The 16,983-nt window shown below is 45.8% G+C and overlaps 1 protein-coding gene across 2 annotated transcripts in view; it reads right to left on the bottom strand.

Annotated features, from left to right (window-relative positions):
- LOC137374515 (solute carrier family 22 member 15-like) overlaps positions 1-16,983 on the bottom strand; it is a 68,291-nt gene that overhangs the window by 15,195 nt on the left and 36,113 nt on the right. For both annotated transcript variants that reach the window (XM_068040715.1, XM_068040717.1), the window contains 2 exons: positions 5,221-5,341; positions 3,657-3,729 (listed from right to left, as the gene is read on the bottom strand). In XM_068040715.1, the coding sequence (XP_067896816.1) occupies positions 3,657-3,729; positions 5,221-5,341 (194 nt within the window). The remainder of the gene's footprint in view (positions 1-3,656; positions 3,730-5,220; positions 5,342-16,983) is intronic.

Raw genomic sequence — 16,983 nt, 5'->3', positions numbered from 1 at the left:
GGAGGTGGTAGAAAATGTGAATGTGGAGGCTGGTGGGTGAAAAGTGAGAACATGGGGAACTTATTGTGATTCTTGGTGGGGGAACGGTGGGAAAGGGGAGAGAGCAGAAGTGGAAATAGATGGACACAGTCAAGGACCCTGTAAACCATGGCAGTTGCAGGGGGGGGGGGGGCGGGGGGAAGGGGGTGGTAAACAACACCCGAGGTCAAGCAACAAGGAAGACACATCAACGCTGGTTTGGAAGGTAGCATCAATCAGAACAGATACAACAGAGACGGAGAAACTGTGTTTTCAGATCCTCTCACTGAGGGGTAGCAGGTAGATGAGAAAGGGGACCAAGGATAAATCCTTGGGAAACCTCAGAATTAACAGTGTGAGAGTGGGGCAGAAGACATTGCAGGTGATACTCTGGCTGCGATTTGATGGATAAGAATGGAACGAAGCAAGGGCAGTTCCACCCAGCTGAATGATGGAGGAGAGGCGTTGGGGGAAGATGCTGTGGTCAACTGTGTCAAAGGCTGCAAATAGGTCAAGGAGGATGTGACAAAAAAGTCCATGAGCTCCTTGCACTTATTGTCAGAAGTGAATGTGGTGGCGGTGGAGAGGATGGTTTAAGAAAATGGTTTGTGGCGAAGAGAAGCCAGGTACATCTTTGCATTCCTGATGATCTTAGAGTATTGAGCAGTTTAAGCAATGGAGAGCATAACTCGATAATGTTTTAAGCAGTCCAGCCAGATGGACAAACAATTGTTCAAAGATGTTCAAATCTGCATCTTAAGGGAGTGGACATATCAGGAGGAATAATTAGGGAATGAGAGACTAGTAGTTCTAATGGAGACAGGGCATCAAAGATAGCGAAGAGGCTGTGATTTACTAAATTGGTGGCTACAGATATATGATGAATTGTAAAGGCTAGATTGTTGGGAATTTGTAAGTGCAGTGGTAAGTGACTTGAGGAAGATTTTCTTCCAAGAATGAAGTGACTTTGAGAGGAGGAAGGGGAATATGGGTGGCAAGCAATACAAGGAAGGTAATCAGAGATGGTTAAAGATCAGTTACAATGGGAGTAGCAAGGCCACGTGTGGTGACAAGATCTCGGAAGTGGCTGTGTATGTGGGTAGGAAGATTTGTATGGAGGGAGAGTGTTAGGCAGGAAAGGAGGGCAGTGAACTCCGAGGAGAGAGAAAATGAAGAGTTGAGATGGAGGTTGAAATCACCGAGGATGAGAAGTCGCTCGGTGCAGACAGTGAAGATATCTCAGTGGGAAACTTGGACTGATATTTGGGTAGGCAGTACAGTGCAAGGATTTTAAATGCGATGCATGAAGGGTGGAACTTGGTGAGATGCTCAAAGGGGAAGTTGCCAGGGAAGTAGGGAGACAGACCAAGATGTAATTTAGAAATTAGGGGTACACCACCACCACAACAACAGTAAGTGAAAAAGGATCACAATTTAAAAGTCACTAAAAGAATGGTGAGTGAAGTTAAATGCAAACTTTCCTTAGAAGTGAGGCAGAGATTTAAGGAGAGAAAAACAAGAAATGCTGGAAATACTCAGCAGGTCTGGCAGCATCTGTGGAGAGAGAAGCAGAGTTAACGTTTTAGGTCAGTGACCCTTATTCAGATCAAGCAAATATTAGAAATGTAAAAGGTTATAAGCAAGTAAAGCGGGGGTGGGGCAAGAGATAACAAAGGAGGTGGTGTAAATAGGACAAGGTCACAGAATAGCTGACCAGAAGGTCATGGAACAAAGGCAAATAATATGTTGATGGTGTGTTGAAAGACAAAGCATTAGCACAGATAGGGTGTTAACAGACTTAAAATTGAACAGCCGCAAGTACAAACATGAAAAAAAAAGTGGGTAAGCAAACTGAACAAATTAAGATGAAATAAAATAAAATAAACACACAAAAAATATATTTAAAAAAAAGGAAAAAGAAAAACATAACTGAAAATAAAAGTAAAATGGGGGGCCCGTCATACTCTGAAATTATTGAACTGTGTTCCTCGAGCTTGCGTTGATGTTCACTGGAACACTGCAGCAATCCCAGGACAGAGATGTGAGCATGAGAAGAGGGAGTGTTGAAATGGCAAGCAACCAGAAGCTCGGGAAGAAGGGTCACTGACCCGAAACGTTAACTCTGCTTCTCTTTCCACATATGCTGCCAGACCCGCTGAGTGGTTCCAGCATTTCTTGTTTTTATTTCAGAAGCTCGGGGTCCTGCTTGCAGACTGAGCAGAGGTGTTCCGCAAAGCGGTCACCCAGTCTGTGTTTCGTCTCCCTAACGTAGAGGCCACATTGTGAGCAGCGAATACAGTATACTACATTGAAAGAAGTACAAGTAAATCGCTGCTTCACCTGAAAGGAGTGTTTGGAGCCTGGGATAGTGAGGAGAGAGGAGGTAAATGGGCAGGTATTACACCTCCTGCGATTGCAGGGGAAGGTTCCATGGGAAGGGGACGAGGTGGTGGGGGTAATGGAGCAGTGGACCAGGGTGTCATGGAGGGAACGATCCCTTCGGAATGCTGACAGGGGAAGGGAGGGGAAGATGCGTTTGGCAGGAGAATCATGCTGGAGGTGGTGGAAATGGCGGAGGATGATCCTTTGGATATGGAGGCTGATGGGGTGGAAAGTGAGGACAAGGGGAACCCTGTCACGGTTCTGGGAGGGAGGGGAAGGAGTGAGGGTAGAGGTGCAGGAAATGGGCCGGACACGGTTGAGGGCCCCGTCAACCCCGGTTTCTGCTTCTCTCTCCACAGATGCTGCCAGACCTGCTGAGTATTTCCAGCATTTCTTGTTTTTATTTCAGATTTCCAGCATCTGCAGTATTTTGCTTTTATTTTAGCGATTTGAGAATGGCTGTAGACAGAAACTGAATTCTAACCATTGCAATGGGCTTAAAGGGAGGTAGCTCTAGATTTCTAGTCATTTTCAGAATTTTTTTTTTAAGATCACACATTATAAAAGTAGAAAAGTAGTAACTAGAAAATATTTTGATGCAGAAATATATCCCCAGCAGATTCCATTTTCATCTACTAGTTTAGTGAAGCCAAAATGACTTTTAATGCACCAAAACAGTGGATTGTATTGTTGTAAAATAACTAGCTTCATGATGCCCAGTATAGTTACTGGCTTAAAAAGGAATCTGCAGGCTCTAATGCTCTGTATATTTGATACACAGGATACTATTTCAACATCTAGTTTCTAGCAGTAATTTAATTTAGACAGAAGATCAAGTTTGAAAAATAATGGTTTTCTCACTATTGAAAATGGTCACTTGGTATGTTTTTAGTAGTCTGTCACCAGAGAATATTATCCTACTCGCTACTGTGCTGCCCAAAATGCATGTCAAAACTATAAATACAAACATAGGAGAGTTCTGTCATTCAGGAGAGCCAACAACAACTTGCACTTACACTTTTAACATTAATAAATGTCTCTGCACACTTCTCATATTTCATTAATAACAATAAATCTTCATTACTGATTTAATAGTTTTACTGCAAAGCAAAGGGATAAGGGTATATAATCAAATAAAGGGTAAACAAAGTCAAATACCAAATATTAGCACCACCCAAGGGCAGGGTTAGGGGGGAGGAAAGGAAGATGGGTGGCTGGGGGTGAATTAATGAGAGACAAGGGGACTGCACACTAACCAGTGATGGAAGGATGGGTGCAAGGACTCCTCCCAATCTAGAAGACATGGAACAAATGCCCATCCCAACATTCCTGTAGGAAAACAAAGAAGGAAGAACCGATTATTAAAAATACTGAAATATAAAATTACGAATCTATGTGTAGAATGGCTCAGCATACACTTCCCATTCTCTAGATAACCTCAAGAGAGACTAGCACACCATTAGTAAACAAGTATCTCAGAATTCTTGGCACCTTAAAGTTTGAACGGGTGTAGTTCTACTTTTATATTCTGAATCCTCAGAAAATTGCTGAAAATGAATGGAAATCTAGACTTATTTCCTAAAGGGCTAAGTTAATGACAGAATCAACAGACATTAAGCTCAAATCTAACAGAAATCAAGCAACAGCTTCAAAGCAATTCTCCCTGATTTGTCACTATTTAAAACAAAAATATTCAAATATCATACAAAAAGATTTAAATTAAGACTTGGGACAGTTTGATTTTTGAAAGTATTCCTATTGGAGAGAGACACAAAAAAAGTAATATGGACTGACCCATAACTGTGCAAAAATGGGGGCAATCCAAGATCAAGATATAGGGGAGAAAACTGCAAAGGACCTCTAATTTTAGTTATTTCGCCAAGGCTGTATGGCAATATCATCATGCATTTATATGGCATATCTAACATAATGAATGTGTCGCACATTAGGAAAGACGTGAGGGCATTGGAGACAGTACAGAAAATATTCACGAGAATAGTTCCAGGGGTGAGGGATTTCAGTTTATGAAGATAGATTGGAGAAGTTAGGACTGTTTCCTTGAAGAGAAGCCTGAGAGGTGATTTGATAGAGGTATTCAAAATCATAAGGGGTCTGGACAGAGTAGATGGAGAGAAACTGTTCCCACTCATGAAAGGATCAAGAATGAGAGAGCACAGATTTAAAGTATTTGGTAAGAGAAGCAAAAGTCACATGAGGAAAAACTTTTTCACACAGCAAGTGGTTATGGTCTGGAATGTTTTGCCTGAGAGTGTGGTGGAAGCTGGTTCAATTGAAGCATTCAAAAGGGAATTAGACAGTTACAGTGAAAAGAAAGAATGTGCAGGGTTATGGGGAGAAGACAGGGGAATGGAACTGAGGCAATTGCTCTTTCAAAGAGCCAGTGCAGACACGATGGGCTAAATGGCCTCCTTCTGCACTGTAACTGCCTCACAGAATAAAAATTAGTTCAACAAATCTGGTAATTTGTGGGCTAGCACCAGAAGATGACCATGAGATCTAACGGATCATCATAAAAGCCAATTATTACATTAATATTCTTCAGGGAAGGGAACCAGCCACCCCTACCTAGTCTAGCTGACATCTGATTCCAGTCTCTCACTACATGATTGATTCTTAATGCTCTGGGAAATAAATTTGGGATTGCCAGTATCATGCTCATCATAAGAACAAATTGAAATAAAAATGCATTGGAGCAAATCTCAACTACTGAGAAAATCAGGACATGACTGGGATTGTAAATGGGATATCAGAAACAGACCCCAGCAGTCACTCTCAAGGCTTCACCTATCACAGACTTACCTGACAGAGGTGGGATAAAGCTCAGAGGTGTAGACGTAGACTACGTTAAATGCAGCACTTATTGATAGTTTACCCAGAATAGAAAAAGATTGGCTGTTGACAAATGAATATATTCCAACACCTGAAAGAGTGAAAAGTATATCCAATCTGAACTAAAGGAAAATATTTTGTATAAAATTCTCACAGCAAAAATGCAACCGATATAGTCACATACAATTTAATAATAAGCATCAACAATTTAGATACATGAAATTAGATTTATAAAAGAAAAGGGAAGATTCTCCTGAAAAGAAACCTTCAAGGACATTCAATGATTTATGCTGAAGTGTGTGCACATGCACGTGTTAACAATGGGTAAGGCCAGGATCAGGCTCAGCTGTAATGGAGTCCAAAGTTGAATGGCCTGGGATCATTGTCTGATTCAAACATGAGAGTTGGCCATATGGGTAGAGGCATCCATGAAACTACACTCCAACACAAATCAGTAATTTCAAGGGGAGGAAGAAAAAAAGAACATAAAACAAAAAACCTAGGAAGTTAAATACCTCAAAGTAAAAGCCCTTTAAGCAAATGCCATCTTTCACTGAATCAAGAAAACACAAAAAGGGGGAAAACAGCAGAATGTACCCAGAAGTGAAATAAATAGCAACTGCTTAGGTGCTGAGTACTGCAAACTAATCACATGTTTGTACTGTGTGAATACTATTAATTGGGAAATATTCTAAATATTTGTATGATTCACAATTTCAGCAAACCCCATTTTTCACCTAATTCTAGGAAAATCTACACATTTTGAAAACGCCTAGGGCTAAAAATTGGTTTGCATAATTTTTTTGGTAGGGATGTTGCAAATCACGACCCAACTGCAGCAGTTACAGCAGTAGTAGGCAGCATGCAAATTTAGTGCTGCTACCTCTTTTAACCTACTGTAGCACAGGGCTGAGCATTTGCCACGCTGCTGGCTGCTTCCGCACTCAACAGGGTGCGCAGCAGCGTGTATTAATAACACATGGTGCAGCCTGTCTTCTGTTCTTAAAGGCAGTCAGTCCCTCAAAGGAAAGCTCCACTGAATTACAGGAGACTGATGCTGAATACTACTACTGCAATTCTAAAGGAGGAAAATGTGAAGCCAGGACAGAGGGGGATCTTCAGAATCTCGAATGCAGTCGTAGAGGGCTTACTGGTAGACGTGGACAGAAGGAGAGATGCCATGGTTCCTGGGAGCCAGGAGGCCCTCAAGAACAACCCTCAGAAGGGATTGGGAGCAGGTGGCCAGGTAGATCAATTCCTCGCAAATGAACCCGAAAACCTGGCGGCAGAGCCACGGGAAGTCTACTGACCCCACGTGGGCAGTCAAGGTCAGTGAATGCATCTTCACGACATCTGCTACCCATTGCTCCACCAGCCTCTCACACTGCTCAATGCAACACAGCCTCATCACTCACCCAGCACCAGTCCCTGGCACTCAGAACTCATGTATAACATCCCGATACTGCACCTCGCCCTCATGTACCTACCAATGCTGCCAGCCTCACCCCCACCTCTCACTGCCTCCACATACCTTCAGCTATTCAGTGGGGATGTTCGCTGATGATTGCACAATGTTCCATACCATTCGTGACTTCTCAGATACTGAAGCAGTCTGTGTAGAAATGCAGCAAGACCTCGACAATATCCAGGCTTGGGCTGATAAGTGGAAAGTAACATTCGCGCCACACAAGAGCCAGGCAATGAACATCTCGAACAAGAGAGAACCTAACCATCTCCCCTTGACATTCAGCGGCATTACGATAGCCAAATCCCCCACTATCAACATCCTGGGGGTCACCATTGACCAGAAACTGAACTGGAGTAGCCATATAAATACCGTGGCTGCAAGAGCAGGTCAGAGGCTAGGAATCCGGCAGTGAGTAACTTACACCTGACTCCCCAAAGCCTGTTCACCATCTACAAGGCACAAGTCAGGAGTGTGTTGGAATATTCTCCACTTGCCTGGATGGGTATAGCTCCAACAACACTCAAGAAGCTCAACACCATCCAGAACAAAGCAGCCCACTTGATTGGCACCCCATTCACAAACCGACGCATAGTGGCAGCAGTGTGTACCATCTACAAGATGCACTACAGCAACGCACCAAGGCTACTCAGGCAGCAACTCGCTAGCCCCTGACCTCTACCACCTAAAAGGACAATGGTAGCAGACGCATGGAAACACCACCACCTGCAAGTTCCCCTCCAAGCCACACACCGTCCTGACTTGGAACTATATCGCCGTTCCATCACTGTTGCTGGGTCAAAATCCTGGAACTCCCTTCCTAATAGCATTGTGGGTGAACCTACTCCACATGGATTGCAGCGGTTCAAGAAGGTAGCTCACCACCACCTTGTCATGGGCAATAAATGCTGGCATGGCCAGCGACGCCCACATCCTATGAAAGGAATAATAAACTAATGGCAGGCACATCACCCAAACACAGTGCAACACAATCACTGGCAATCTGCCCTTGCCCTTGCAGGACAAGGTGGCACACAACAGAAGGAAGCAGAGCAGAGCTGGTGGGCACAGGCACAGCTGCATCTCCAGAGCCCTGCAGAACAAATAATTCTCCACATTTTGAGGCCAGCTGCAAGAGAGCCCATGGTATCCGGCATTGCTGAAAACATTGAGGATGTTCCTGCCATATGCTGCTTCTCAAATCCCAATTCACACTCATTTTGCTATCTGGCATGATCAACAAACTGCAGATGGTGTGAATATGGACCTCTGCTTTCCACTCCATCTGCTTCCCTCAACTCAACCTTCCCCTCTGATTTTCAGCTTTCAGATACCCCAAAACTGCCACCTGTCTGGCCACAGCAGCCTCAGAAGGAGATAGAGCAACAGCACAGTACGGATGAAAAGGTCCAATCATTTGATCTGACACTCACAGCCACCAGTTTGATACTGGCACTGCACATACCTAAAGGCTAGTACAGAGTTGGGATTAGCATGTGGTGAGTGAGTCATAGGACCTGAGTGGGCTACAGCCAAGCCAGGGGTAACGGATAGTTTGTGTATCAGCTCATCAGAGGGCAAGGTCACAGATGAGTTCTGCTACAGGGAACTCAAATGAGGACCTCAATGGTGTTGCATACAGGAGGACGCTGATGGGTACACACAGAGATTCTGAGATGTTGAATTCTTGGACTGCCCAGCCAGACAGCCTCTTGTCACTAGGAGCATGGAGGAGTCTGGCTCCAGGTTAGCAGGGGGCAGAGTGCAGAGCTTGTCCCCTCTGCAGTCTCTGCTCCATTTCCCTGTCATACTGCAGAGCCAGCCCATAGTTGTTGCTGCCTTTGTATGGACAGGTCACCTACTCCTCTTCCTTCCTTTTAAAGACGCAGACCCTGCCAAATCTAGGATCTCACCTCAACACCTCCAAAACTCTCCAGAGTACTTTCAGACACTTTGCAACAGCAGAAGTTATTCAAAATTACCTTACCTGCAAGTTGGGTGCCTGGCCCTTTAAATGACTAGCGCTGAGCCCTCCTGCAACTGAATGCTTAATCTTTGGTGAATGATGTGGAATTTGTTGAGTGGACCTACATGGTCCAAATGTGGAAAATGAGTGTCAAATCAGCCAATGTGACGTCAGGACAACACTGATTCAGCCGCTTCCAGCACTCACAGGCATGCCTGCCTGAGCACCCTTCTCAAGATGGTACGCCATGTAGGCCACATCAAAAGTAGCTGTCATCACAGCGCACTCCCCCAGCAGGGTAACTGGCTTGCTACAGATCCAAATTTTGCACCCATCAAGTATTAAAATGCTATAGAACTATTATACTAAAGTCATAAGAGCTTATAAAGTCAGGTTGTTCTATGGATGTGTTGAATTTTTCAATCAGAAGGCTCAAATTTGAATGACAATCAAATTACTATTCTCCCTTGAATGAGCAGTTATTTATTTGGGGCGTACAAAAAAGGGTAAAAATTATAAAGTTAATTTCATCATGGTACACTCAGTTTTAGAAGGGGAAACTAGCAGACTTTAATCACACAAAATGCAAGTGCATCTTTTGTTGCTCTGTCACAAGGAAGCATCACTTTATCTTGGAAAGAACATGAGCAAGGCAACCATCATGAAACAACATGGTTTCTTTCAAAATAAGGTAAGAGCAAAAAAGCAATTGCTATGCTCACAGAAGTTACAAAATCAAAGGAACAATACTGTAGCACTCAAATACAACAACTAATTCATCCATACATTGTGGCCCAGTAGTATTGGTGCCAGAGTAAGAGCTCCTTGATCAGAGGTTTACAGGTTTGATTCTGAGGCATAGCTGCCAGTGGAGTTCAGCCATCAAAGTGTGAGGTGAGTTTCCACAGTTCTTGGAATTGCAACCAGACTGAACCAACTCACTCCAGTGGGTAGTTTATCTTTCAGCAGAGGGAAGAAAGAAACGGGTATAGCTGGCTCGCCCCCATTACAATCATACCTCCCATCTGCTGATCAGAGTGGCTTTGATGGTGGTTGTGGAATAGTCTGCATCCAAGACCATCCTGCCCTCTTGCTTGAAGGAGGATGAATGGTGGCAAGCGGCTCCTGTGAGAGATAATAGGGATGAAATTGGGATTACAAATAAAAAATAAAACACATCCCATGGGTTCCAATACAATACCTACAATATCAAATAATCCAAAACAGGTTCTGGTCTGAAATGTAAGCACCATAAATTATACTTTAAACAAAGACAGTGGTGGGTTAATACAAACAGCATTAAATTTTGTTTGCATCAGTTTAACAAATAAGTTCAAAATCAGCAACACAAAAGTAATTTAGTCAGAGCCATGAATTAAAAGTTAGAGCCACATATTACTTTATTTAAATCCTTATTGCTTTGTTTTTGTACTGGTTGATTAGAAGAACAGCTAAATGGATTCATCTAAATAATACATTGGCAGTAAAGTCACAAGTACTATTATGCCAGGATCATAAGCTGTCTAATTTAACTAGCTTAATTACCTGCCCGCCACGTCGCTGTCGGACCTCTGCCCTACATGTTTGCCGCCATAGACAAAATCAGGACGGCATGTCACAACGTCAAACTTCCTAATGTGTTCCGTCCTGATTTATGTCCCCACCAGCCCCACCCCGCACACACACAAGCCTCCATACCTGTCCACCTAGAGTAGGCTACAAACATTGTTCTTTCTGCAGCCTAGATTTAAATCTAATCCGGAACAACATAGATTCCTATCACACTCCTCACGTGTAGGGAGAATAGCTCAACTAAGCACTACAAAGCAGAGCAGGAATTTGAAAAAAGGAGAAAAAAAATGAGAGAGGGTTAGAGTGGTGGTGGAGAGTGGGGGGAGGTGCAGGAACCAAATGCATGATCAAAGAAATGGTTTAAAACTTAGACTGGGGAAGTAAGACTGGTGAGTCACAGCAAATGAGGGAGGCAATTACAAAAGGGAAGGGCAGGTGTGTTACATTTTACCGAATCAGGCCCAAGGGAGCTGTAACTGAAACTGGGTGCCAAAAGTGCAAATGTTCTAATGCATATCGATCAGCACAAAATTCAATTCAAAAAAATAAAATATAATATAAATCTTGGCTTTTCAGTCTTTCCCATAACAGGTACATGGGATATATAGGTGACCGCGGAAATACAGAGTTATAAGGAGTGAACTTGTTTTTGCAGCAACTATTGTGAAAGACATGATTCAACATTCATGACAAAAATAAATGTAGATGTAACCACATTATTTGACTTAATCCAAATGAGCAGGACTACTGACACAGGGCTGAATTTTAAGTGAACAATTGTGGACAGATCTGGAGGCTTGTGGTGGGTGGGGGGAGGGGGGCGGGGGTTCGGGGAAAGGACATAAATCAGGACTGAACACGTTAGACAGGAAGTTTGACGTCGTGACGTGCCATCCTGATTTTGTCCATGGCGGCAAACATGGAGGTCAGGTAATTAAGCTAGTTAAATGGTCAATTGAAAGCGATTTTGTGTGTTCGATGCAATTTCATTAATGGCACACAGGTCTCTCAGGGCTTCTGAGTCTTACCTCCTAAAAGGAGGAGGCATCAAGACGGCAGATCATGCCTACCAGGAAGGGGAGTCTATCGGAAGGACCACAAAGGGAAGGCTGAGCTCAGTGCGTCAGGAGTGAGGGAAAGGTTGGCTGTGCTGCAGGGAGGCCAATTCAAGACGGCAATGGGCAAGTGACACCTGAGCAAGGGTCACAAGTGTGGGTAAGAGGGGGATACTGGCAGGGTAAGACTGCCTTTCTGGGAGAGGCCATTTATCATGGGCCTCATTCACCCAGTTGAAGTGCACCTGAGTGAGAAGGAGGGCCAGGCACCTTCAGCAGAACCACAATGGACTATGAGCCCAAAAGAGGGACCTCAGCAGCCTCTGGATGTGGCAGAAGGACGAAGAGGAGAGAGAGAGACAGAGACAGAAGGAGGGGGCTGGCACAAAAGGAGTTACCCTCCAGAAAGTGTACAGGTTGAGGCTCAACTACCTGCAGATGTCAGAGAGGCAGTGCCAGCGAAGACTATGACTCTCCAGAGAGACCGTCACTGACCTATATGCCATGATGCATAAATGAACTGTGCCCCAGGGGACTGGGTAGCAATGCAATACCAGTGGCCCTGAAGGTCATCGTGCAGCTGAACTTCTACACCATCGGATCATTCTAGGGATCCGCAGGGGATAGTTATGGAATCTCACAGTCTGCGGCACATCAGTGCATTGAGGAGGTCACCAATGCCCTGTTTGAGGAGGGCCAGAGATTATGTGCGCTTCTGCACAGATCCCAACTCACAAGTAGAGGGACATTGGTTATGGGCCATCACTGGATTCCCCCAGGTGCATGGGGTCATCGATTGCACGCATGTGACCATCAAGGCACTGGAACACCAATCAGTGGCCTCCATCAACAGGAAGGGCTTTCACTCCTTCAATGTACAACTGGTCTACGACCACTGTAAATGGATCCTGCAGGACTGCGCACACTTCACAGGAAGTTGCCATGATGCTTATATTTTGAGGCAGTGTCAGGTTCCTGAACTTTTCCACTTTCCCTCCAGCCTTCAGGGATGGATCACTGGAGACTAGGACTACCCACTGAGGACATGGCTGCTGACACCTGCGAGTAACCGCGCATGGATGCAGAGGGAAGGTACAACACCTGCCACAGGACAACGCAATAGCATTCAGCAGGCCATTAGTCTGCTGAAGCTGAGACTCAGGTGCCTCGATCGGTCCAGGAGAGCCCTTCAATATGCCCCGCTGCGGGTCTCCTGTATCGTGTGGTCAGCTGTGCACCGCACAACCTTGTTCTGCAGAGGGAGGAACTGATGAGCAATGAAGAAAGTGAGGAGCAGACTGTCTCTTCAGACGATGAGGACGTGGGCAAGCTAGGCCAGATAAAGAACCCCAGGGGCAATATCACATTGGACATCAGACATATGCAAGGGAGGCTCAGGATACCCTTATACATTTGCAATTCATTTGATCCTTTATGGTCCTTGTACCTTATCCAATAAAGACCTTCCTTTATGCAGCCATCTTTCACCATTCCTTCCTTAACTATGTATTGTCCTATTGAACATTCACGCATAGCTGATCTGGTGACGCTCTAGAGTTGAACCCTCACAGTATCAGCGATTGCCTCCAGCTTTTTACTAGATAGCGGTTGGGATGCAGTGAAGGGTCAAGCCCTTGATGGAGGAAAAAGGCAGTTCATGCCGAGCAGTAAAGATTTATTTACATTCATAATTGAGACGGACTGTGTGATGATAGAATCACTGAGTTTTCATGGGTGAGCATTTGTCTAAGTGTATTTTTTAATTCACTTACGTGAACTCCTACGTGATGCTGCCCCTGTGCAGTCAGCTGAGTTGAAAGCTGCCTGCTAACCTTAGTGCCCTGCGACTACAGATGACCTTGGCAGTCATCCTTGAAATGCCTCGGACCTGGACAGCCCTGACATGTTATGGGACTCCTGAAAACAGCAGAACTGCCCTCTTTCAGCTGAGATATTGGATGATCTGATGAGACTGACAGAGGAGCAGAGGAGCTACTGTCCACACCAGGATCACCCTGAGAGGAGCTCCCTGCTGCAGGAGGCATATACTTATCCTCCCTATTGAAGCAGACTTCTGCCTCCCTGTTGACCTGAGGGGACAGAGGACATGGTGGTGATTTGAGATCCCCTGTTCCCCTCTCGCCTTGCCACTCCTGCCTTGCACCCATGGTAAGGACGAGGGTATGCAGATCTGCACGAATATCCAGCAAACAATGAGTGCTCTGCTGGATGTGGCTCTCCATCAGATCTGCCAAAATCTCAATGGAGGAGGCTACACATGCACCAGTCAGAGACAATGTCGCTGTCAAGGCTTGGATGGACTCAGTCAACCACGCTTGGGCTCGCATAGTCTCTGGCATCTCTGCCAAATGTTGCTGTACCTCTCACTGCAGCTTCAGCAGTTCCCTTGTTGGTCAGCATTGGCCTGGCCTCCCACAGCCCTCCAACTGTCAGAGGCCTGGGCTGCCACTGCCTCCGTTAGCTGCTCGGGCACGCATGTGATGTGCTCAGATGTAAACATGCACACAAACCCACTGAGGTGCATGTATCTGCGCTGGTGGAGGATAATGAGCTGACGACAGGCCCTCTGAGGCTCTTCCCTCCCCCCAAGGGGTGGCAGGATCCGCAGCATTTTCCACTGGTGTCCGATTTGGCACAGCTTGACCTGCGTGACAGAACGACGACATGTAAAGGTCAAGGGCCTGCCATCCCTCTAATGCAGACATCCTTACAATGCAAACCCCTGTGTGCACCTGATGCCTGGTGAGCAGCATGGCTCCATCGTTGCCGATACCGCATTATGCCCCACATAGACCCGACTTACTATCTTGGGAAGGTGCCCCATCTCTCTGTCCACATTGCTCATTCCATCCAGTGGTCCAGCTAGCTCCATGGCCTGCTCCTCTATCGCCATAAGAACATGCAGCAATGGCAGCCCACCTCCGGTCTTTGTCCGCTCTCTATGAATGGCCTGAGTGGCGTGAAATGGGGCTGTGTTCTCGCACCTACACTGTTTGGGATCTTCTTCTCCCTGCTGCTCTCACATGTGTTCAAGTCTTCAGAAAAAGGAATTTTCTTGCACACAAGATCAGGTGGCAGGTTGTTCAACCTTGCCCATCTAAGAGCGAAGACCAAAGTCCGGAAAGTCCTCATCAGGGAACTCCTCTTTGCTGACGATGCTGCATTAACATCTCACACTGAAGAGTGTCTGCAGAGACTCATCGACAGGTTTGCAGCTGCCTGCAATGAATTTGGCCTAACCATCAGCCTCAAGAAAACGAACATCATGGGACAGGACGTCAGAAATGCTCCATCCATCAATATCGGTGTCCATGCTCTGGAAGTGGTTCAAGAGTTCATCTACCTAGGCTCAACTATCACCAGTAACCTGTCTCTCGATGCAGAAATCAACAAGCGCATGGGAAAGGCTTCCACTGCTATGTCCAGACTGGCCAAGAGTGTGGGAAAATGGCGCACTGACACGGAACACAAAAGTCCGAGTGTATCAAGCCTGTGTCCTCAGTACCTTGCTCTACGGCAGCGAGGCCTGGACAACGTATGTCAGCCAAAAGCGGTGTCTCAATTCATTCCATCTTCGCTGCCTCTGGAGAATCCTTGGCATCAGGTGGCAGGACCGTATCTCCAACACAGAAGTCCTCGAGGCAACCAACATCCCCAGCATATACACCCTACTGCATCAGCGCCACTTGAGATGGCTTGGCCATGTGAGCCGCATGGAAGATGGCAGGTTCCCCAAGGACACATTGTACAGCAAGCTCGCCACTGGTATCAGACCAACCGGCCGTCCATGTCTCCACTTTAAAGACGTCTGCAAACGCGACATGAAGTCCTGTGACACTGATCACAAGTTGTGGGAGTCAGTTGCCAGTGATCGCCAGAGCTGGCGGGCAGCCATAAAGGCGGGGCTAAAGCATGGCGAGTCGAAGAGACTTAGCAGTTGGCAGGAAAAAAGACAGAAGCGCAAGGGGAGAGCCAACTGTGTAACAGCCCCAACAACCAATTTTATCTGCAGCACCTGTGGAAGAGCCTGTCGCTCTAGAATTGGCCTTTATAGCCACTCCAGACGCTGCTTCACAAACCACTGACCACCTCCAGGTGCTTACCCATTGTCTCTCGAGACAAGGAGGCCAAAGAAGAAGAATGATTATGTGCTACCTTCTCCTGCAGACAGAGGGAAGGGAGATGTTGGACCCCAAGTGACATCAATCCCAACACATAGGCTGGTAGCAGACTAGTTGCCGCTAATGGGGGCACACAGACACCCCCTGCATGTATTTCCTTCCCAGGGATCTCGCAAAATTCAAATATGACAGGGGACCTGCTTCCAGGGCCACCGTAACAGGCCGCTGCCAAACATGTTACATCTCTTGTCCCTTTGCCAACGGCTGGGGCTGTAGATCGATCTCGTCCCATTGCAACGTCCTACTTCGAAAGATGCAAGGCCCAAAAGGATGAAGGGATTAAATGATACTCACTTTCACAGCCCAGATGAGGTCACTGAGATGCTTGCGGCACTGTGTCCATGTGCATGGGGTTGCAACACAGCTTCTGACCTCCTCAGCAATCTGCAGCCAGGTCTGATTTATTTGGCTCACCGGTCTCCTCCTCCCAGCCCTTGGGAATAAGATATCCCGCCTCTCCCTTACAGTCTGTAGTAGCAGCTGGAGGGAGGCATCAGGAAAGGGGTAATAAAAGCAAGAAATGCTGGAAAAACTCAGCAAGTCTGACAGCATCTGTGGAGAGAGAAGCAGAGTTAATGCTTCAGATCAGTGACCCTTCATCAGAACTGGCAAGTATTAGAAATGTAATAGGTTTTAAGCAAATAAAGCGGGGGTGGGGCAAGAGATAACAAAAGAGGTGTTGATAGGATAAGGTCAAAGAGAATAACTTACCAGAATGTCATGGAGCAAAGGCAAACGGTGTGTTAATGGTGTGGTGAAAGACAAAGCGTTAGTGCAGAGAGGGTGTTAATTGACAGAAAAATGAACAGCCTCGCCCAAAGCACAAACGTGAATAAAACAGTGGGTAAGCACAGTAGAAACAAACTAAGCAAACTAAAATAAAATAAAACAAACATGGCACCAACCCATTCAATTGCAGGAGGTGTAATACCTGCCCATTTACCTCCTCTCTCTCTAAGGCCCCAAACACTCCTTTCAGGCGAAGCAGCGATTTACTTGTAATTCTTTCAATTTAGTATACTGTATTCGCTGCTCACAATATGGTCTCCTCTACATTGGGGAGACCAAACGCAGATTGGGTGACCGCTTTGCGGAACACCTCCCTCAGTCTGAAAGCATGACCCCGAGCTTCCAGTTGCTAGTCATTTCAACAACACCCCCCACCCCACCCAACCCACTGCTCTCATGCCCACATTTCTGTCCTGGGATTGCTGCAGTGTTCCAGTGAACATCAACACAAGCTCGACGAACAGCATCTCATTTACCGATTAGACACATTACAGCCTGCCGGACTGAACATTGAGTACAATAATTTCAGAGCATGATGGGCCCCACTTTTTATTTTTTAGGTATTTTTTCCTTTTTTATTTTAGTTTGTTTCGACTGTGCCTACCCACTGTTTTTTTCATGTTTGCACTTTGGGCCGGGGCTGTTCATTTTTCTGTCAATTAACACCCTCTCTGCACTAACACT

This window comes from Heterodontus francisci, chromosome 10 (assembly GCF_036365525.1).
Source record: "Heterodontus francisci isolate sHetFra1 chromosome 10, sHetFra1.hap1, whole genome shotgun sequence".
Lineage (NCBI taxonomy): Eukaryota > Metazoa > Chordata > Chondrichthyes > Heterodontiformes > Heterodontidae > Heterodontus > Heterodontus francisci.
This window is presented reverse-complemented; position numbering and strand designations above follow the sequence as displayed.